Source organism: Pan troglodytes, chromosome X, assembly GCF_028858775.2.
Source record: "Pan troglodytes isolate AG18354 chromosome X, NHGRI_mPanTro3-v2.0_pri, whole genome shotgun sequence".
Classification (NCBI taxonomy): domain Eukaryota; kingdom Metazoa; phylum Chordata; class Mammalia; order Primates; family Hominidae; genus Pan; species Pan troglodytes.
The window spans coordinates 151,251,818-151,273,739 of NC_072421.2; the positions used below are offsets into that span (position 1 = coordinate 151,251,818).

A 21,922-nucleotide genomic window follows, 5' to 3' on the forward strand; every position below is an offset into this window, starting at 1 on the left:
TCTAGGGAGAAGGTGCTTTATTCTGGGATCTGCGTACCAGGCTGGCTGGGGTGCTGGAGTGGGAAGGGGAATCCAAGGAGCAAACCAAGAAGGTCCTAGGGCCAGCCTAGGCCTCCACGGCCCGGCCATTGATGACGCGGATGTGGCGGATGATGTCCTGGATGGCTTCAGATGTTGTGCCCTGGCCCCCGATGTCCGGAGTGTGCATCTGTAGGACACAGGCAGGCTCGGCACACACCAGGCCCTGCCACCCCCCGCTGTCTCCTGTGACGTGCAGGACTGGGATTGCCACAGGAGGGAAGTGGCACCAGCTAAGGGCCAGAAGATGGGGCCAGATCCGGTACCATCCTCCCCTGGGGGCTGTGGTCAGTGCATGAGGCGGGCTACAGGAGGCTGCAGGGGGAGACTGGGCGGGGCAGCAGGGTAGGGTGCGAGGGGAACCTCACATTCTCGTTGTCCATGGATGCCAGGACAGCCTTACGAATGGAGGTGGCATAGGAGTGCAGCCTAGAGGATGGGACAGCCAGCCTTCAGTCCCTGGGGCCCGGAGGGCTGGCCAGGGGCTTGCGGGGCACTGGGAGCCACTCACTTGAGGTGGTCCAGCATCATGCAGCTGGCCAGCAGGGTGGCCGTGGGGTTGGCGATGTTCTTATTGGCGATACTCTTGCCGGTGTTCCTCGTAGCCTGGGGAGGCAAGACGAAGGAGAGTGGGTGGAGAGCAGAAGGATGCCGGGCAGTGACTCTGCTCCTGTGACACGTCCAGAAGAAGCCACTCCACAGGGACAAAAGCCCACCAGCGGGTGCCAGGGGTTGGGGGAAGGTGTGGGGACAGATAGCTTATGGGGACAGGCTTTCCTCGTGGGGTGGTGAAAATGTTCTGGAATGAGCTGGTGGTGACGGCAGTACAACCCTGGATATCCAAAATACTACTAAATCATGCATTTTGAACGGGCTAACCGGATGGGATGAGTGTGCCTCACTAAGTCTGTGAACAGGAGAAAGGCGGCAAGCCGCGGCACTGCCACCGGCACTCACTGTTTCAAACACCGCGTACACATGGCCATAGTTGGCCCCAGCCACAAGGCCTGGGCCCCCGACCAGTCCCGCGCAGACATTGTTGACGATGTTGCCATAGAGATTGGGCATCACCATGACATCAAACTGCTGGGGCCGGGACACCAGCTGCAGGACAAGGAGGGGGCTGGCTGAGGAGCAGATTCGGAAGCATGGGTGAGAGAAGCCCAGGGCACTCAGGGCAGGGGGACAGCACTGGGCAGGCTAATACCTGCATGGTGGTGTTATCCACAATCATGTTCTCGAAGGTGATCTGAGGGTAGCGGGCTGCCACCTCCCTGCAGCACTGGAGGAAAAGCCCATCGCCCAGTTTCCTGGTGGGGGGTTAGGAATAGGACACCAGCTTGGCCATCTCAACAGTCAGCCGGAGAGACGGGGCGTGCAGAGGGCCCCATGAGGCTGGGGTCTGAATTCTAACCTGTCCCTCACCAGCAAAATGGACAGAATCCCACCCCACCTCCCCTAAGTGTGGGTTCTGGCAAGGCCTCGAGGGCAACAGGGCACTCGCCTAGGGTGGCACCTCGGTGGGGAGCTGGGCTTTTGGACCACAAATCCCTCAGAGCAGGCCCAAGCAGGCCACTGCAGCTGCTTCTGGACTGCTCACAGAGAGGTCAGGGGACATACATGATGTTGGCCTTGTGCACGGCCGTCACTTTCTTGCGCCCGCTCTCCTGCGCCAGCTTGAAGGCATACTCGGCAATGCGCAGGGACTTGGCCTTGGTGATGATCTTCAGGCTCTCCACCACTCCCGCCACACTCTGAGGAGGGCATGGGGAGAAGAGACCCATGTGCTACTGAAGAGCAGCACTGGCCAAACAAGCTGGCGCGACCGGGCCACCGTGGGAAGCAACCCTGTCTGCCTATTTCTGGCTTCTCCCTCGGGCACAGCCCCTGCCCTCTAAGGGTACACCTGTCCCTGGTTCCTTAAGCTCTCCCCTTAATCTTGACCCTGGGGGGGCTCATCTCGGGCCCCCCATGCACACCTCATGCTCCAGGCTGCTGTACTCGCCCTCTGTGTTCTCCCGGACAATGAGGATGTCTATGTCCTTGTGCCGGGTCACCACGCCTGGAAGGCTCTTACAGTGGATGACGTTGGCATAGAGGTCCAGGCTGGTGCTGGGAGGGGACGGAGAAAGAGGCTGCTAGGCCTGACAGGTGGCTGACTGGAGCCAGACTCCACTGGCTCACCCCACCTTAGCCCCACCAAGCCCCCAGCCCGCACACCCGGATCTCACCGAAGGATGTTGTTTCGAGATTTGTGCGACGGTGGCAGGTTATGGTTGGTTTCGATGTTGCCTACAAAACACAACACAGGCTTAGTGGCACTGCCCATCCCCGCCCCACCTCAGCAGGGCAGCTGAAGGCTGCCGGGGTCAGAAGACTTGGGGAGCAAAAATGCTTCATGGAACACTAGAATGCTAGAATGCAACTTCCAGCCTAAGCCCCATGAGGCTACATGCTCAGGGATCTCGAAGGGCACCTGGTGCAGCAGGTGCTCCATGAATAACCCCTGAACGACGGAATGAACAAGTCAATAAATGAATAAAGGCTGGCAACCAGCCAGGCAGCCATGCCATTCTCCACCCAGGCTCTGGAGCAACAGAAAGTGACCACTCTTTACTAACAGGTTGGCCGGCCAGGCTGGAGCTAGCAAGGTGGCCTTGGCGGTGTTACTGCCAAGCCCCCGCATCAAGGCACCACACTCAGGGGCAGGCAGGGGCTGCCTGGAGAAGGCCACGGATTGGCCGGACCCTACCCTACGACCCAGGACACCTGGAGGAAGGGAAGCAGAGGCCAGTGGCCGCTGGAGACAGCAGTCAGAGGGCGCCAAGCAGAGGCTGCCTGCTGGTGAGCGGCACCCCACCCAGACTCCTCCACTCAGAGCGCGGGGGTCCCCTGTGGCTGGCACAAAGGCCCCTCTACTTGACTGCCAGGGCCTGGGGCTCCCCCTGGGTTCATCTTTGCTCACACGCTCCTCACACAGTGCAAGTAATGGGCTGAGTGTGCAAAATGAGCAATGGAAGCAGTTTAAGGACCTCAAGTGAAGCCCCAAGAATCCCTGCCTGGGCTGTGCCATCCACCTCCAGGCTGGCTGCAGCCGAGGAGCCAGGCAGAGGGTCAGAACTGCATCTCTGTGATACCTGGTTTGCGAAGAAAGATGCTGAGGGTCAAAGCTGACCCCAGCAGAGAGGACTGTCTCAGGAGGGAAGGAGGGGTGGGAGGGAACCCATCAGGGAGCCCGTCACTGGACAGGCTCACACACAGCTGCTCTCACTCGAATCCCAGCATCGCAGCGCAAACAGGCCCGAGGAGGCGTCCACCCAGTCTCCAAGCACAAGGGTCCTCTCTAGCCAGACAAGCCCTGAAATCAGAGCCGTGGGGCCTCACAAGAGTCAGCTCAGAGGGAGGTAAAAGAAATCACAGGGGCTGGGCACGATGGCTCACGCCTGTAATCCCAACACTTTGAGAGGCTGAGGCGGGCAGATCACGAGGTCAGGAGTTCAAGACCAGCCTGGCCAACATGGTGAAACCCAGTCTCTACTGAAAATACAAAAATCAGCTGGGCGTGGTGGCGGGCGCCTGTAATCTCAGCTACTCGGGAGGCTGAGGCAGGAGAATCGCTTGAAACTGGAAGGCAGAGGTTGCACTGAGCCGAGATCACACCGCTGCACTCTAGCCTGGGCGACAGAGCGAGACTCCATCTCAGAAAGAACGCAAGAAAGAAAGCAAGAAAGCAAAAAAGCAAGCAAGCAAGCAAGCAAGAAAGCAGGAAAGCAAGCAAGAAAGCAAGCAAGCGAGCAAGTAAGCAAGAAACAAAGGAAGAAAGCAAGAAAGAAATCACACCTATGGCCCCATCCTGGCCCCTGGCCCTGGAGCTCACCCTTCAGGGCCACGCGGTTCCGGCGGATGGCCATGATGGCATTGCGAATGTCCTCTTCATCAGCATTGGAACTCACGTGCACCTCTTCAAAGTCCACTGGTACACATGCGTGCCTGAGGCACGGCAGGGTCAGGGAGGCTGGCCCAGGCCCCGCCCCCCCCGCACCTCCTCCAGGAAGCCTGCCCAGGCTACCTCTCTCCTGTTGCTACCTGCCCTGACCTGGCTCTGACTGAGAAGGGACTGGGCCCACCTTCACTGACTGATGGGGACACGCTTGAACTCCACAATGCACACTGTGGCAGGACTGGTGCCACCTTCCCCGAGCCCAGGCCAGTCTGGCAGGATCACAGGCCATGGGACGCAAGGCCTGGGCTTACAGGTCGTCTTGCCATGGCCTCACCGAGTGCTTCTGGGCGCAATGCCCCTCTTGGCACAAAGTCCTCAGGGCCCCCTGGCTGAGGACAAGGCGGGGACCCAGGAGCTCCATACCTGAAGACGGACTTGACATGCAGCATGAGCTCTGGCCCGATGCCATCCCCTGGGATCATGGTCACCGTGTGCCGCCCGCCATACTTAGCGGACGGAGGCTGTGGGAGGCAGAGGGTGAAGGTGGGCCTTCGGGGATCCCACATGCCCCCAGCTCGGCCCCCATGGGCTGAAGCCAATTCCCTTCTTCCCACTGGCGCTGACCCCACAGGCTGCCCCGTCACAAGGTGCCAACTTGGGGCAGCCCCGTCCCAGACAGGGCTGCTCATCCGGGGCTCCTGGGTCAGCAGCAGCCCACCCCCACCTGGAATTTAGTTAACCCCAAAGCAACTAAGAGCCCCCCAAACCTAACAGGCAGAGAAGAATACTCACAATTGTTTGTTCCTAGAAAGGATGAGAAAGGAAGAAGACACAATCAGCCAAGGTTCCAAGAGCAAGGCCGTGACCAGGAAAGTGGGACCTTTTCCCAGGGGGATGCTGGCTAGTACAACTCCCAGAAGAGGGGTGGGTAACCCCTGGAGACCACGTCTCAGAGGACAGGACACAGGCCGTGCACACACGCGCACAATTGCGGCCACATGGAGAAAGACACATGCATGGGCACGGGCAGGTACTTACTGCAAAGATGTTCCTCGAGGGGACCTCGTGGGCACCTAGAACCTGGCAGAGAGACCAAATGCCAGCGGTTGGTTTGATGTCTAACCCAGAAAGCCAAGTTGGAAGGAAAAACGGACCGTCCCCACTGTGCCCAGGCAGGTCCCCTGTCTGTGCAGCATGGCCCACTGCCAGGGGCACAATAGATAATTAGCTCCAAAGCCTCAGTCCCCAGGGCCGGCCCGCTGGAGCACCTGGAAAGTAGAAGGCGCTCCAGCCTCCTGCCTCCTTCGGCTCTTCGGAAAATTTCTTAAAAGGTGTGTCCCTGCCCTCCCTCCTCTTTTTTGCTTCTGATTATTTTTTTGGCCAGTTATTCCCGCTCAGCGATGTTTGTAACATGCAAAAATTGGCAAACTAACCCTGGTACAGCAGGGAAATCATTACAACAAACCACAGATCCATGACAACAGTCACGTTATCACTTCGCCGATCACTTTTTCTTATTACAAAAGCAGCATGTGGTCGCTACAGAAAAAGCAGAATAGGGAGATAAGAAGGTAGCACCCAGCCTCCAGCCTCCCTGAGACAAGCACTGTTGGCCCCCTGGGGAATGGCCCTTCGGCATTAGAAATCGAAAACAAATGTGTAGGGACATCCAGCCATTTCTGGAAGGTTGATAACAGAAACCCAACTCTAGGAAGGCCTTCGGAAAGGACTGCTGGATGCCGAATGTCCCCAACGCCCTGATTGGAAATGCCGGACAGCTTCAGAGCCAAAGCTGCCTGAGCCAAATGTGCCAGGTGCCAAGTGACCTGCTGTCCTGGAAGAAGCCCCACCTAGAACACACCTGAGATGGTGGCAGAGCCAAGGTCTTCCCTGTCACTTGGGGATGCCATGCCACTTGACCACCAGGCAGCAGCAAAGTGTTCCAGCCAATGGCAGAAGCATCATAGCCATTGGCCAAAGAGCCATGCCTTCCAGCTAGAAGTCCAGAAAGGCTCGGGCGGCATGCCTTCCAGCTAGAAGTCCAGAAAGGCTCGGGCAGAGTCTGACCTCTCCCTGTCTGTGTGTCCCTGGCCGGCACTCATCAGTCCAAGCCAGGGGCTAGGAGAGGGTGCCCACAAGGACCAGAGCCCCGAGGATAGCTCAGCTGATCTGTGTGGCACCTGGATCTGCAACCACAGGCACGGTCGGGACTTTTCTGTCTTCTCTCTAGCGCTTATCAACGGGTCGGGACTTTTCTGTCTTCTCTCTAGCGCTTATCAACATCTGAAATCATCTTATTTGGGGGCTCTTGTAAGCACGCAGAAAGCGGCTTCGATGGACCTTCCTCCAGGGAGCTTTCCCTGATGCCCTAAGGCTACTGAGCTGGGAACCTAAGGCCCTACTTACCCCCTTCCCTAGGTTATCACTGCATTGCTCCCTCCTCAACCCCTGAGCCCGAGAGGAGGGGCCAAGTCAGTGTGGTCCACTACTGTCACCCTAGGACCCAGCACAGTACCTGGCCCAGAGCTGGCACATAAGGAACATTTCCTGAGTGAACAAGCACATCAGAAAATGAAAAAAGATCTGGAGACTAGGGAGGCCTCGGTCCAAATCCACCATCCACTCTTCTTGAGATGGCTTCATGGCCTCATCTGAAATTCACAGAACGGAGGTACCTACTTTCCGTGACTGTTGGAAAGATTAGGCGAGAGGAGGTGTATGAGCTGCTCACAGTAGCTAGTGCCACACAGCACGCCTGCCCCTTCACCCCACTGGCCCCTCAGGTCAGAGTTCAAGGCTGGTGTCCCTGGGAGGTCACGGGTGGACCCCTGCAGCTCCCAGCAGTAGTTCCTCCTGGGCTTCAGCTGTGGCAGCAAGCCAATCTCCTGAGGGCATGGACCTCCCTCACAGATGGCAACATCACCACCAGGGCTGAGCTGAACCTCTCCGCCACCCGGTCCCTGTGCCAGGTGTTCCTTTGGGCTTTGGCAAAAGACCCAGAGAGCGCTCCAGATGGACTTCCCTGACCTTACTGTACAGATGCAGGCACCTGACTTCCCTGTGAAGCCACCAATCAAAGGAGCCAAGTGTGAGGCAGGATGCAATATGTACACGCCTCCCGCTCTCCCATCACCCTTTCATGGTTCCACGGAAAGAAAGAACATCCACACCCCACATCTTATGCCTGCTGAGGCTTCTCTCTTTGGCATATTTCTGTTGGACCATGTGTCAATGGTGGCTGCATGTTTTCCCATGGCGTCCAAATCAGTGGGATTCAAGACCTGGGGTTCCTCTGTAAGGGTTCTCACACCCAGGACGGTCAGTCTCAGGGCAAGGCACTGCCCAGCTACCCACCGTTCACTGTCCCCTACTCCCACCCCAACGCACACACAGGCACACACACAGGGGAGGTCAGGGAGGAGGCACATGTCTTCACCAAGAGCCTACAGGAGCCCAGTTGCTGGAGCCATCAGAGCCTCTGGAAAGCCACTATATACTGCCGTCCTTTCAGCAGCAAGGTGGGAGAAGTCAGCATCGTCAAGAGAATTTCATTAGGCACAAGCAGTCTCCCCCAGAGGTCAGAAGGAGAAAACATGGCAAGTAGAGATGTCCCTGGGGAGTGGCAGCAAAGTCACGGAGTTCTGGAAGGTCAGAGTTGACAGGATCCTTTGAGAACATGAAGTCTCCTCCCCTCTGGGTTCCAAAGGGGAAACTAGAACCCAGAGAGAGGAGGAAATGGCCTAAGGCCACGCAGTGGCTCAGTGTGGGAGCATGGCCTAGAGGTCAAACCTCTTACCCATCAGGGCCAGGTGCTGGCTGGCAGCTGCTTCAGATGGTTTCCAGCCCACCTAGGACCTAAATTAACCTCCTCTTAAATAAGTGTAAGGAAAGAAGACTCGGACCTGAATACGCAAGACCGCACACGGAGAAGAGCAGAAGCAAAACCCCCGCAGCCTCAGAAACCCTAGCTCCTTCCCATTCCAGGCGCCTCGAGGGGAAGGCATCTGGGGCTCTAAGACTGCGGGACTATGGGGGATGACTGGCAAAGTCCGGTTCTTTGCCACCGGGATAGGTGGCAAAGCGGTCCACGAGAGGGGAAACCGTGGAGAAATTTGAGTCCCGGAACCGGATTCCCGAAGCGGTTTGAGAAAGGCGGGCCGGGATACGTGAGTGACTGCCTCAGAAGGGCTCCTTCAAGGACACTAAGGAGGTGACAGCCGCCGTGGCCCACTCTCCCGGCCCCTCCGGAGGGCCCCCCGCCACCCGATGCAGACCCCCTGGGGGAGCCGGTCCAGGGCCAACTTCGGCCAATCCCCTCAGTGACAGCGGAGGCGGCCAATCAACGCCGGCGCGAAGCCCTTTCCCCGCCCCTGGTGGGGCCCCTAGCCAATCGGACTCCAGACTGCTTCGGGTGCGGCTACCCCACCGCTCCCCCGCGACCGCTGCCGCGGTCCCGTGGCTCTTTCCCTGCTCACCTCCCAGGGACGGCAGAGAAGGGCTGGCCTGAGCACCGCCTTCGCGGCGCTGCCGGCGACGGTCGCTACTTTCAGCGCCATGACGGAAAGTGAGAGCCTCCGCACGTCCCGACACGCAGATACCGCTCTCGCGAGAGTTCGACGGGGTGCGAAGTTTCGGGGACAGGCGCGGACCCGGTACTGCGCACGCGCGCGGTCGCACCGATTCCCACGCCCCCTTCCGGCGCCTAGAGCGCCGCTGCTGCCATGTTGAGGGGGGGACCGCGACCAGCTGGGCCCCTGGCTCAGGGAGGGGCCACGTCAGTGCTGCCAGAGACGTCACAATGCCGGCCCAGCCCTTCGGTGCGCGATTGGCTGCCGCTGCCACTTACGCGTCGCTCTTCCTCGTTTGCCCCTCGTGTTCATGGGAGCTCGTTTTCTTTCCCTCTAGGCAGAGAAGACGCGATGGCGGCGATGGCATCTCTCGGCGCCCTGGCGCTGCTCCTGCTGTCCAGCCTCTCCCGCTGCTCAGGTAGCGGCCCAGCCGGGGCTTCTTTCTTGCGAGCCTCTGACCCACGGCAGGTGGTGTTGGGGGGAGGAGGGATGCGGGGGTCCGGCCTTTCAGGGTCCGTCGCTGCGGGCCGGGCCTTCCCCCGAGAGGCAGGCGGCCTTGGGACGGGGGGACCAAAGCACCTCGCGCACGTTTACCGGCAGCCAGGCTTTTCCTTGTCTGCCCATACGAAGAGGAGTCCCCGAGCCTCCATGGTGCGCCCGGCCCCCAAGCTGCAGCACGGAACGTGACACATGTCCCCGCTCCCGCTCCCTGTGGGGTCGGACCGGAGCGAAGCTCTGTAGCGCTGAGCGATCGCGGCCAAAAACGGGGCTGGAGGAGCCACATAAGCTAGGAAGGGACCTCAGTGAGGAGAGGGAGCAAGAGCGGGGCGAGTTAGATGGGGAGCCAAAGGTGCGCAGGGCCTTGAGTGCCAGGCCGAAGACTGGCTTTTCCGGAGGGCCCTGCCTTACCCTTACCAGAGTTTTCGGCAGAGCCGACCAGGGGTCCCGTCGATTTGCATTCGTGAGGGGCTGAGGTCTGAGCTCCAGAGGGTGTTTAGGAGGTGGCTGCAGCAGCCAGCCCCAGGCCTGGGGGCCAGGACTGGACAGGGGCGGCTTTCTCCACGTTCCCTTTTCTGCCGTCCTTCAGGCCAGTAGCCTTGCTGCCTGCAACGTTTTGGCAGCCTAACTGGCCTCCCTTTCCGCACACTCCTCATCTGCCCCTCAGGAATTCCCTGAACTATAGTCAGGGACGTATCCAGAGGACAAGCCTGGCCATAAAACCCTTCGGGGGCTCCCCTGCGCCACAGGAAGCAGGCCCAACTTAGGCAGGACACAGAAGGGCTGGTGGGATCTAGCCCCTGAGAACTGCCTCCACGCTGTTCCTAGGGATCTGCCTCCTGTGGTCCAGACCCAGAGCCTTCTCTGACGTCCTCTGCTGAAGCCATCGTTCTGCCAGGGCACCACATTTGGACAGCGGGTGGCTGAGAACGTTCCCACTTTGGGGAGCCTTTGTTTCACACCCTCTGATGTAGGCGGCAGCCTTCCTTTCCTTTGGGCCTCTGGTTATGGAGAAGGCTAAGGCAAGGTCCTTTCTCTCACAGCTAACAAGTTGTGCTTCTGGAACCAGAGTCTCTCCCGTTTGCTTCCTCAGGAAACGCTGGGGCCAGTCTTCACCTTCTGTCAACTGGCCGGGGGCAGAGACCCTTTCTCTCATCTTGAAAGCCGCAGTGCATTGCCTGCCTGCAGCCCCCACCCCCGATGTCTCTGCTGAGGATGCCTTCAGTAACTCGTCCAGGCCGTTTGTGGCTCTGAATTGAGGCTGGCCTGGCCCCCGGGCCTCCGTGTCATAGGTCCAAGTGTTGGCATGTATTGTCCAGTGAATCCAGCCCCCACCTGCCCCCAGTTCGCTCTTCCTGCACACCTCCAGAAAGCCGGCCTTGCCCCTCCCCAGCCTTCCTTCACAGCCATCCCGCCTACGTTGCCACTGCATTTGTGACCGAGCACTTGGATCTGTCTCGCATATCCCACCTGGAAGGGGCAGGAGGATCGCGTGGGTCCCCAGCTGATCCGTGCTATGAGGCAGGGCCGGGCCATCCTGCCCTCAGACCGGGATACTCGAGCTGGCCTTACCCAGGCATCTCTCCCTCTTCCCCGCAGCCGAGGCCTGCCTGGAGCCCCAGATCACCCCTTCCTACTACACCACTTCTGACGCTGTCATTTCCACTGAGACCGTCTTCATTGTGGAGATCTCCCTGACATGCAAGAACAGGGTCCAGGTGAGACAGTGGGGTTTCAGACAGGAGGGCGGGTGGGGGGTGCTCCTCACTGCTAGTTGATGGGGGACCTGTATCGATAGAGGGAGAATCAAGATTCCAACTCTTGGGGTGCCGGAGAGATCGGGGCACGGTGATGCCAGATCCTAGCCAGTGTTGACAGGTCACCTTCCTCACCTGCTTTGTGTGCTGTGCCTACACGAGGTAACACTGGGCTCACCACCCGCTGTTTCCTGAATGAGTATCTGGACCGGGAGAAAGGGCCAGGAGTCAGCCCACCCCGGTTGCCATTGGCCAGTTTGTCTGTGTGGGTGTTTTGTTTTCGTTTTTGTTTTTTGTTTGTTTTTTTGAGATAGGGTCTCACTCTGTTGCCTCAGCTGGAGTGCATTGGCACGATCTTGGCTCACTGCAGCCTCCACCTCCCGGGTTCAAGCGATTCTCCTCTCAGTCTTCTAAGTAGCTGGGATGACAAGTGCTCGCCACCATGCCCAGCTAAGTTCCCATAAGTCCAAAGAAGGAAATGGGGCCTTTTTTGGGTATGGCCCTCTTAGGGTAAAGCACCCGTTGGGCAGCCCACTGGGCACCCCTGACCCCAGCACCTCCCTTGTAGACTCAGAAAATCACTCGGCCCTTTTGATCATCCCGCCCCTGCTCACAGTCAACAGGGTTCCTATGCGTCCAGTTAGGCCCGGCCATGGGGATCTGGCCTTGTGCCCCCGTAGGGAAGACCAATGCAGAGGGCCAGTCACGGGATTGGTGAGTGTTACCTGGTACCTCCTGCCAGGGAGACTGCAGCCCCCAACTGGGCCTAGCCTGCCCACCTGCAGGCCGTGTGAGCGGCGCACAGGGCTCCTCTGCCCACACCCAGAGGGGGCAGAAGGTGACCCTGCCTTTGTTCCCTCACCCAGAACATGGCTCTCTATGCTGACGTCGGTGGAAAACAATTCCCTGTCACTCGAGGCCAGGATGTGGGGCGTTATCAGGTGAGGGGCCAATGGTTCCCTTGCTAGGGGGCTCCCTGCTCCCGGGTGTGACCTGAAGCCCCAGGGGTGGCCGGTCAACCAGGGCCAGGGGCCGTGGGCTCTGGCTGCCGGAGTGCTGCAGTGTCGGCACTGGTGGTCAGGGTGGCCCCTCCGTGTCCACTCTGCCCACACTCTGCTCAACACCCAACCCAGGTGTCCTGGAGCCTGGACCACAAGAGCGCCCATGCAGGCACCTATGAGGTTAGATTCTTCGACGAGGAGTCCTACAGCCTCCTCAGGAAGGTGAGGACTCCTGTAGCCCACTGTGCTCCCGTGTCCCTGGGGAGCAGGATGGGCTGGGTTGGGAGGTGCTGGCAGCGAGTCCTGAGCTGGGTGGCCTTTCTGTGATCCTGTCCCTTCCTCAGTGTCTCTTGCCCATTTCTCTCCTTTCCTTTTCTGGGGCTTGGGCCGGTGTTCCTACCTGTCTTTCCCCTCCCCTCCCCACCCCCACACGCCGGGCACCCCGGACCCCAGCACCTCCCTTGCACCTCCCTTGCAGGCTCAGAGGAATAACGAGGACATTTCCATCATCCCGCCTCTGTTTACAGTCAGCGTGGACCATCGGGTGAGTGGCCTGGTCCCTCCTCCTTTTTGGGGTTTTCGGGCTGAGTGAAGGTTATCCTCTCCACAGCCCCAGCTCTGCTGCTGGGCCGCGATTGGCCAGCATGTCTTGGTTCCCCTGGCAGAGGGTGACCAGGGCTGGCTGGTCTGCTCGCCTGTACTCCCCTGAGCTGGCTTGTGATCTCCTTTCTTTCAGGGCACTTGGAACGGGCCCTGGGTGTCCACTGAGGTGCTGGCTGCGGCGATCGGCCTTGTGATCTACTACTTGGCCTTCAGTGCGAAGAGCCACATCCAGGCCTGACGGCGGCACCCCAGCCCTGCCCTTGCTTCCTTCAATAAACATCACAGGACCTGGGACTGCACAGGACCTGGGGCTGCTGGCTTGCGTTATTGTGCCTTCCCCCGACTGGGAGAGCTGGGGGCCCAGCGTCCTCTTGTCTGCCTGGCCAGCAGAGGCACCAGGCAGGAAAGGGGTGGGCTTTGGTCTAGAACTCCCATCCCTCCTCCCAATGAAGCCCCCTGTCTGGTCCCCACAAAACCCTGTATCCACCTTCCCAGTGACTCTCTCCTGGTTCTGGTGAGGGCAGTGGGCTCGGCCACCTCCTCCCCAGGTGGCCCCACAGGCTCCATGGGGAAACAGCCAGCCTGGTCTTCATCACGGCTCCTGTGTTGGAAGCCCCGGGCCCATTCCGCACGCAGAGGGGTTTCCCTGCGCTGCTTTTGGGCACAGCAAGTGCCCCCACCCTGCCCATGCGGCGTGCAGCTGTCTGGGCTTGGCCCCTCCATACTCCACACCCTGACCACGCCACCTGGCTTCCCGTGTGCTGTGCCTTCATGGGATATTGAGAAAATACACACCCATGGCCAGGTGTGGTGGCACACACCTGTAATCCCCACACTTTGGGAGGCCGAGGTGGGAGGATCACCTGAAGTCAGGAGTCTGAGACCAACCTGGGCAACATGGTGAGACCCTGTCTCTACAGAAAAAATAGAAAAATTAGCTGGGTGTGGTGGCATGCGCCTGTAGTTCAGCTACTCGACCTGGAGAGGTCAAGGATACAGTGAGTCGTGATCACAGCAGTGTGCTCCAGCCCGGGTGACAGAGTGTGAGACCTTGTCTCAAGAAAAAAACAAAACCCCACCTGTGAGGGGTACATCACTTCCTCCTAGAGACACCTCTCCCAAGAGCACCCGCGCCCTCAGGACACCAGGCAGGCATCCCGGCCTGGCACCACGCCTGGAGTTCATCCTGCACCTCTCCCATCAGCCTGATTTTCAGCTTGGCACATCTTGGCTCCTGACTAGCTAATGGTATTCCTTAGTGGCACTGAGGGCCCATGAGGCAGTGAGGGTCTTGGAGTCCAAAGGGACTGGGTGGAAATCCCAGGTGAGCCCTTCCCAGCCACGGGACCCAAGTCGGTTTGCTCAGCTGCGAGGCAGTGACAGTGCCTACTCCAAGGTGTCAGGGAGTCCAGTGGGACCAGCCACCAAAGTCCTGACATCTGGGTCACCCATTGGCTGTTACTGGAGAGAAATGGAATTCTCCAGAGAGGCTGCCTTTTTCTTGTTTGTTTGTTTTTGAGACAGAGTTTCGCTCTTGTTGCCCAGGCTGGAGTGCAGTGGCGCAATCTCAGCTCACTGCAACCTCCACCTCCCAGGTTCAAACAATTCTCCTGCCTCAGCCTCCCGAGTAGCTGGGATTACAGGCTCCTGCCACCACACCCAGCTAATGTTTTGTATTGTTGGTAGAGACGGGGTTTCACTATGTTGGCCAGGCTGGTCTCGAACTCCTGACCTCAGGTGATCCATCCATCTCGGCCTCCCAAAGTTCTGGGATTATAGGCATGAGCCACCGCGCTCAGCCAAGGCTGCTCTTGAAAAGAAGGGAAGGCCCAAAACTTGCCTGGGAGGTAGGGGCTCCTCAGTACTTCAGCTCGGTGGCTAGAGAGAGCAGCACTGAGGGGCCAGGGGTGTCAGGAGCAGGTGAGGACTGCCTGTGACCTGGGTCTGTCAGAGTCTCGGGGAGGGGGTCATCTGTATAAGCAGGGAGCCCTCTTCCCACCCCCAGGCCTTGGGAGGGGGGTTGGGAGGGGCCGGCTGCCAAGAATAGGTGGGCCTCTAGGAAGAGCTGGGCGCTCACCCCAGGACAGTGCAGCAGGAGCGTTGGGGCTGAGGGGCCACACCAGCTTTGCCAGCAGATGCAGTTTCTAGATTCCAGAGGAGACTCAGCAGCCTGTGCAGGGCGGGTGGCTGGGGCAGGCCGGGTGCAGCAGGCACCGGGGCGACTGTCGGGCGCCCAGTTGCTCTTTTTAGTTCTGGCTCCACCACGAAGCCTGATGGCCGTGGGACCCAGACGTGAAGTTGCTATTCCAGGGCATCAGTAGCCAAGTGCTGCCAGCCTTCCTGGCGCCACCTCTCCCTGAGCCAGCCAAGGGACTCCAGGCTCCAGGCCCATATGAGCCCACATCCCGTGAACACTGGAGGGCACCCCACCATTGGAAGAAGGGGGGTGCCTTTAGGACCATCCAAGTGAGCCCCCCAGCAGCTAGAGGGAGGCCAAGGGGACAGTTTGACCTCCATCTCCAGTCAACTCCGGCCAATTCTCTGTGGCAGGGGCTGGGCCCTTGGAGCCTTGTTCCCCCAAGGGGCAGGGTTAGGGAGCTGGTCAAGGGTTGGATGTGCCAAGCCCTCATGGGGGTGAGGCCCTGAGGGGTGGGGGAAGCCATTATCTCCAGCCTCTGCCCTCTGCTCCCCTTCCTGCCATCCAGCCAGCAAGCCTCTTCCCCTCTTCCCTGCTGGTGGGGTGTGATATGCCAGGCTTTCCCTCCCAGAGCTGCTATGCGGCAGAGAGGCAGCTGGCACCCTTGTGATCCAGCCTTCCCTGCAGCGGGACTCCAGGCTTCTGGGAACAGGCACTGGGACTTTTTCCCCTCACAGCCTTCTTAGCGTCTAATCCGTCACTGACTTGCTGCCCAGATCTCGGTACTTAAGAGAAGTTTAAACGAAAAAAAATTTTTTTTGAGACAGGGGTCTCACTCTGTCGCCGAGGCTGGAGGGCAGTGGCGTGATCTTGACTCACTGCAACCTCCACCTCCCGGGTTCAAGTGATTCTCCTGCCTCAGCCTCCTGAGTAGCTGGGATCACAGGCACCTGCCACCACGCCCGGCTAATTTTTGTATTTTTAGTAGAGACGGGGTTTCTCCATGTTGGCCAGGCTGCTCTCGAACTCCTGACCTCATGTGATCCACCCACCTCGGCCTCCCAAAGTGCTGGGATTACAGGCGTGAGCCACCGCACCTGGCCTATATTGTCTTCTTTCTGGAGAATTTGAATGCCTCCTTGACCACTTCAGCTCCTTCGTGGCAGCACTGCCCACTCCAGGGGGTGCCACTCCCATGAGAGGCTGTGCCCATGTTTTCTGCGGAGTTGTCTTTGAGGCCCTGACCCTGCCCAGCATTGAGCATGGCTCCTAGGACTTGACAGAGCCCGAAGGTTTGCTGAGAGCTCCCAGGATGGAAGGGCCCTGGCAACGACGCGGTTATTCATCTATCTGGCCAAGACATCCACTAGGTGCCTTCTGCAAACTGAGCACCTTGCTAGGCACTGTGGGATCACCAAATGGGGAGGGCAGCTTCCGCCTTCCAGAGTGGACGGCATCAGGCCCTGTTGGGAGGGATGGGGCTGGAACCCACTTCTCTGTGGCATGTGCCAGCAGCGGGCCCCACCTACGGTTTGGTCCATGGAGATGACCGTGGCCCTTGCCTGGAGGCTAGTCTGAAGTCAGGCTTCTGCCAGCCTTCTGCATCTGGTCACCACCCTGTGACTGTGACACCTCTGAAATGACTCAGGCGACTCTGGTATATCTCCTGGAGTGCCACACAATTGTCCATGGGAGGTCACAGTCACTGCTCCTGACATCCAAGACAAACCGAGGGCTGCAGCGTGGCTTTCAGTTGACCCTAACCCTGCCCCCCTCTTCCTTCTCCCACCCCAAACTGACAACTCTTTCCCCAGCCCAATAAGAATGAACACAGGGAGGCCACGATTCAACCAAGTACAAAGGCAGCTTGCTTTATTCTTGAGATGCAGGGGGGAAGGGGTGGTGCAGTCTGTCTGCCTCCAATCTGGGGCTCTCCAAGCCTAAGGGGCACCCCACAGGCAGCCTAGTTCACACGTGCAAATCCTGAGGAGGTTGGGGGCCTCTCCTTCCCAGTCAGCCCACCGCCTCTCACTGGGGTCCAGGTTGCGGATCGCCACCAAGTCCTCCCCAGGCCGCATGGCCCGAGGTCTTCCACTGCTGCTCATGGGGCTTGGTTTCTAGACCCCTCACCATCTAAGCACCTTCCTCAGTTCACTCAGAAGAGAAGCCCCTGCTCCAGATGGTGTGGGGCGCAGAACGGGCTCTGTGAGTTCTTGGTGGACACCCTGCAGGACCCCTCCGTTCCTGCAGTCTTGCTCTCTCTGAGTCACTGGGGAAACAGGTGCCCCCCAGAGGCTCCCCGTTCCCACACCTCAGAGTGGAAGCCACCAGAACAGCTGCTTCCCATTCCTCCCACCTTTCCCTCCCCTTCCCTCCCATCCATCCCCAGCCCTCCCTCCCACTCTTCCTCCCCAACTCCCTTCCCAGCCATCAGTGGAGAGGGGAGTTCCACCTCTGCCAGGCTGCCTGAAGGAGCTGCCAGCCCCCAGGGCAGGTCCACAAAACAAAACAACTATTGGCAAGCACAGAAAGGGAGAAAAACCACAAAAAATCAGGGGTGCCTTTGTCTACAAATAACTGCAGTGCGCAGCGGCGGGGAGAGGCCGCGCTCAGCAGCGAAGCCGGACACTCTCTTGTGCTCCTTTCAGCTCAACTTCCCTGTCTGCAAGTACACGGGTCGGGTGGAGAGAGCACTGGGTGTGTGTGTGCGTGCACGTGCAAGCACACGCAAGAGCATGGGGGATGGGGAATGCACACGCACAGCCGAAGGGGTGCCCATCACAGGTGTGCCCCCAGTGCTGGCCACTGGCATGGTCACTTTACTTGGGCAGAAGGAAGAAAAGCGTCCCTTCTCCTCAGGGGCTTCTCTCTGCTAACAAAGCCCTGTGCGCACACCCAGACGAGGAGATGTGTGCGTGGGCACAGCGAGCATGCGCGCGCGCGCGCGTGCACACACACACACACACACACACACACACACACAATCTCTATAGGAGAGTGAGGGCCGGGGCCCCAGGGGGCTCCCTGGGCCTGGGCCGTGTACCCGCCTGGGCAGCTCACACGGTGGTGACTGAGAGAAGAGGGTTGTAGACCCGCTTGCCATCGGCGGAGCGCGCGCCGTGGGCCAGCATCTCCTGGATGGTGATCCAGTTGTCCAGGATCTTCTTGTTCCGCTTCTTCATGGTTTTGCGGTGGCTCAGGGCAATGATGTTGAGCTCGGGCTTGCTGTCGCCATTCTGCTGCTCCCGCAGGCACTCCAGCCGGCTCTGCATCATGAACTCGCGCCGCTTCCGCTGCTCACGGGCCCGGATCAGGTGCTGCTTCCGCTCCTCCTTGCTCCAGTAGCGGCCCATCTTCATCTCGCTCACCGCGTCGTCGTCGGTCGTCATACCGCTGCGCTCCTCCCGGATCTTCAGGGCACGGGCTTTCAGCAGCCGATCTCGCACGGGCCGCTTGGCCACGTAGCGGGTTCCGTCGCTGCGCACCTTCACTTTCCACTCCATGCGTGGTGCTTCAGTGGCCGCGGCCGCCACCCCGCCCACCCGAGGGCCACCGCCCAAGCTCAGGGGGCCGTGGCCCAGCTCCTCCAGGCCTCGCGTCGGGGCCAGCTGCACGCAGCTGTGGTAGTGCTCGCCCTCCTGGCCCTGGCCGCGGTGGCGCCGCGAGAGGTAAGGGCTGCTTTCAGGGCCCACACGCTCCAGGGTCAACCCCGTCTTGGGGTTGCGGCGGCCGCGCTCCTCCGCGTGCTGCCTCCGGCCGGCCTCAGGATCCCGGGAGAGGGACCGGAACTTGGCGGGGCTCCCCGGTGGAGGAGCTGCCTTGGCGGGGGTGGCAACAGGGGGGCCGGGAGGGGTCCGGTTCAAGTTGGAGTTGCCGGCCATGGCCCGCCGCAGGGGGCTCTCGGGCAGGGGCTCCACAAGCAGCGGGGTGCTGCGGCAGCTCTCCCCAGTGTTGTAGGCGCTGGTGCTGTCCTTGTCCGACTTCTCGGGCAGCTCGGAGATGTCGGACAGCTCGTGCTTCTTGGGCTCGCTGGCCGCCAGGTCGTAGAGGCTCTCCTCCTCCAGCAGCCAGGCCTTCATGCAGCGCTCACGCAGCTGCTGCATCTTCTGCGCCCGCAGGATGTTGCGGCACTTGAATTCCAGGTGCCTTAGCTCCTCCTCCAGCATGGCCATCTCGTGGCCCAGGCTCTCGTTGCGGTTGACGTCCAGGGCGCTGTTGCCTCCGGAGGCCCGGGGAAAGAGGAGGCCCAGCTGGTTGCCGTTCTCCAGGTGGCACTTGATCTCCAGGAGCTCACGGTAGCGCTCATACTCCTCATCCGTGAGGCCCGGGACGTCGCCCCCTCCCAGCCCCGCCCCCTCGGCCAGCAGAGAGTCCATGCTGAAATGGAAGTCCCGGCTCTGCAGGGCGTCCCCTTGCAGGCCAAACTTGCGCAGGCTTCCCGGGGTGTTGGTGGAGCTCGGGGGTTCGTCCCCCAGCAGGTCGTGCTCAGAGCTCTCTTCGTTCCGGGTGCTCTCGTCAGTCCGGCCCACCCCGCTGTCCAGCTCCTGGCTGTTGCTCAGGCCTGGGCCGGCATCGGGAGCCCCCTTCTCCTCTTCGTTTCCGAGCTAGAGCAGAAAGGTAAGTACCGCTCAGTTAGGTCCCACGGACAGGGATGTCACGGGATGTCACAGGAGGATCGGAAGGGGCTTCAGGCCTGGTTCATTTCCCTGCCAAGCATTGGGAGACCCTGCACAGCCTCAGCGCCTTCCACCCAGTTCTCTCCTCCTCGCCCTCCCCACCAGCGCCCTTTTCCTTCCTCACCTGCTGGGCAGGGGGTGATTTCAGTTTACGAGCACGCAGCTCCCCCTCATTCTCAGAGCCAAAGTCATCCAGGAAGTCATCCCGGTCGCTGTCCTTCCACCTTTTCGCCAGCTGTGGAGACAGGCCCTGGTGTCCCCACAGCTTCAAGGACCTCCCCATATACCCTTCTTGTCTGCTCTGGGCCCCGCACTTGGCTTGTTTCGGTGAAGCTCAGCAACCTGGGGGCAGCGTCCCAGCCCCCTCAGCCTTCAGAGGCCAGGAGGGGAAACGGGCCCTGAGAGACCCCTGCCCACCCGCCCTCCATCAACTCCAGGTTGTTGGCACATCTGTGCCCTAGTCACGGCCAGCAGCTTCCAAGACAGAAAGCCTGATGTCGTGGCCCCGGGTCACCCTGCCAGGCATACACACCTGACTCTCAGGTCGGGCCACCAGCAGGGAGATGTTGGTGTTCTCTTCCTGGCTCAGGATGGCCACCGCCTCTTCCCGGTTCTGGACGTCTACACCGTTAATCTGAGGCAAGCAGGATACAATCAACAAGCATGCTAGGGCTGGCCCTGGGGCGGACCCTGGGCGGGTGCAGGGAGCCCAAGCACTCTGGGCTCGGCTGGGCTAGGCTGGGGCTTGAGCTCTGGGAGGATGTAACTAAGTGGAAGGTACCAGGGAGAGGGCGGCCTGGCTCTTGCAAGAGCAAATGTGTGCTCAGGAGAGCATGGAGTGGGGCAGAGGGAGAGGGGCCAGGAGGTTTCAGAGCAGCGGGGGCCCTGGATGCCAGCAGATCCCATAGGCACACGGGAGCCACTGGGGTGAGTGGGCAGGAGAGAGATGAGACTCAGCCCGGGTTTAGGACACGGCAGGCTGCTGGGCCTCAGGGTTAGCTCTTAGTGGGAGAGAGCTAGGGACTGGCTAAAGAGAGGTGGCTGGGCCAACGGGCACAGCGGGGCCTTGGGCCAGGCCTGCAGCCTGCAAGTGCTCACCTGGATGATGCGGTCTCCCTCACGGATCCGGCCGTCTTTGGCTGCAATGCTGTTGGGATTTACCTGCAAGACACACGCATCTTGGGGACTTGGTGCCTAACATGCCCTTTCAGTAGAAGGGGGCAGGCTCACCTCAGGGGCCCCCAAAGCAAGCTGAAGGCTCTCTGGCTCCCCTTCCAGCTCTGAGCCCCAGGAAGCAGAGGCAGAGGCTGTGGAGTAGTCACCTCTCCCCGCCCCTGCCCCTGGCACTCCTAGGCTCTTCTGCACGGAAGCCTGTGCTTTTGGTCAGCCCTGGGCATTGGTGGGAAGTAGGACATTGTCCATCTGGAAGGGTGGCTTTAGTGGGATGCTACTAGTAGGGAGGGGAGCGAGGGGCCATCCCCCTCCTGGGGATACACAAGACATCTGCCCAAGATGGGTTCGGGAGAAGGCTAGACAGCAACCCTGTTGCTAGTTCTCAGGCCCATCTGCTGTCCCACCCAGGCACAGGCCTCTTTCTGCAGATGACTACCTCACTGGACAGTGGCTGAAGCCGTCGACCATCATCGCCTCACCACGCAGCACCCTAGCTGTGATGCCCTGTCTCTGGTAGCTGGGACCTTAAGGGCAGCCTCTGAGCCACAGGCAGGCCACGTGGATGGGCCTCGGGGCTGGGGCATACCCGTCTGCATACCTCTCCGACATAAATGCCCAGGTCCTCCTCGTCGTCCGTGCGGTAGCAAACCATCAGGCCCAGCTTGTCCCGGTGGCTGCTTTTATACAGCTCCACCTCCTGCCACGAGGGGTCCGGGAGGAAGCAGAGGTAGAAAGCCCCAGAAATGCGTGAGTGAGGAAGCAGGCAGCACAGCCCAGCCCCTCAGCCCGCAACCCCTCAGCCCGCAGCCCCTCAGCTTCCTCTGGAGCCCCCGAGCTCAGTTTCCAGCCCCCGCTTTGAGGGTCTCTCTTACCATCCCACGTGGCGCACGTACTCAGTGGTCTCCCTCCCAGGAAATGCACGAGGCACACACAGGCACAGGACACAGAAGACAGACGTGCATGGGACGTGGACTCACCGACATGGACGGAACACGTAACCTCACCCGCACCCTCCCTGACTCAGCCAGATGCGTGCCAGGAGGGCCACGGGGTTGGGCCTGGGCAGGAAGGCACACAGGCGTCGGGGCGGCTCCCGCAGCTGGCTGCGGGCCCTGGCCTGGCCACCCGGCTCACCTCATACTCCAGCTCATCCAAGCGGTCTGCCTCCTGCGGGCCGCCCTCCATAAACTCCGCCGGGTCATAATACTCATGGCTGACTGGGGGGCTGCCCAGGAGAAGGTGGGGGTCAGACCAGCTGGCCATCCTCTCACACCTCAGCCCCAGCTCCCAGGCAGGCCGATCCCAGCGTGCCTGGCACGGAGACCTGCTCTGCTTGTGCTCTCAAGGGTGGGTGGCCCAGTTGCCTCCTGCAGAGCCCCTTCCTGGGCAACATGCAGCCATGCAAAGACCGGGGGCACTTCTCGCACCTGAGTGTGCAGCGTCCACGCAGAGGACCTGCGCATGCCTCTAGTGTTCCCGTCCCCCAGA

General features: G+C 60.3%; 3 protein-coding genes across 15 annotated transcripts in view; 1 reads left to right on the forward strand and 2 right to left on the reverse strand.

The window, feature by feature from the left end:
* Window positions 1-2: 2 nt before the first annotated feature.
* Window positions 3-8,667, reverse strand: IDH3G (isocitrate dehydrogenase (NAD(+)) 3 non-catalytic subunit gamma). Its single transcript, XM_016944559.3, has 13 exons — window positions 8,497-8,667; window positions 5,060-5,101; window positions 4,814-4,825; window positions 4,445-4,542; window positions 3,956-4,068; window positions 2,310-2,370; window positions 2,058-2,190; window positions 1,699-1,832; window positions 1,286-1,388; window positions 1,036-1,182; window positions 590-684; window positions 447-507; window positions 3-208 (listed from the first exon to the last, which is right to left on the reverse strand). Exons 1-13 carry the CDS (start codon window positions 8,575-8,577, stop codon window positions 107-109), a joined length of 1,182 nt encoding a protein of 393 aa, XP_016800048.1. The 5' UTR covers window positions 8,578-8,667; the 3' UTR covers window positions 3-106.
* A 166-nt stretch (window positions 8,668-8,833) lies between these two features.
* Window positions 8,834-12,752, forward strand: SSR4 (signal sequence receptor subunit 4). Of its 6 annotated transcripts, none has more exons than XM_063804140.1 (11): window positions 8,854-9,007; window positions 9,916-10,057; window positions 10,181-10,579; window positions 10,687-10,805; window positions 10,886-11,006; window positions 11,180-11,298; window positions 11,413-11,558; window positions 11,711-11,785; window positions 11,978-12,067; window positions 12,324-12,389; window positions 12,582-12,752. In XM_063804140.1, exons 6-11 carry the CDS (start codon window positions 11,268-11,270, stop codon window positions 12,684-12,686), a joined length of 513 nt encoding a protein of 170 aa, XP_063660210.1. In that variant the 5' UTR covers window positions 8,854-9,007; window positions 9,916-10,057; window positions 10,181-10,579; window positions 10,687-10,805; window positions 10,886-11,006; window positions 11,180-11,267; the 3' UTR covers window positions 12,687-12,752. The 6 variants fall into 6 exon arrangements, with proteins under 6 accessions (XP_063660208.1, XP_016800049.2, XP_063660207.1 ...); XM_063804141.1 differs by having other exon boundaries at window positions 11,461-11,558; XM_063804138.1 differs by lacking the exons at window positions 9,916-10,057; window positions 10,181-10,579 and having other exon boundaries at window positions 8,834-9,007; window positions 11,461-11,558.
* A 3,678-nt stretch (window positions 12,753-16,430) lies between these two features.
* Window positions 16,431-21,922, reverse strand: part of PDZD4 (PDZ domain containing 4) — a 28,748-nt gene continuing 23,256 nt past the window's right edge. For 7 of the 8 annotated variants that reach the window (XM_016944546.4, XM_016944545.4, XM_063804134.1 and 4 more), the window contains 6 exons: window positions 21,569-21,659; window positions 21,033-21,131; window positions 20,360-20,422; window positions 19,794-19,895; window positions 19,386-19,496; window positions 16,431-19,189 (listed from right to left, as the gene is read on the reverse strand). In XM_016944546.4, the coding sequence (XP_016800035.1) occupies window positions 17,642-19,189; window positions 19,386-19,496; window positions 19,794-19,895; window positions 20,360-20,422; window positions 21,033-21,131; window positions 21,569-21,659 (2,014 nt within the window). In that variant the 3' untranslated portion in view covers window positions 16,431-17,641. The remainder of the gene's footprint in view (window positions 19,190-19,385; window positions 19,497-19,793; window positions 19,896-20,359; window positions 20,423-21,032; window positions 21,132-21,568; window positions 21,660-21,922) is intronic. The other variant, XM_016944554.4, reaches the window with a different exon arrangement.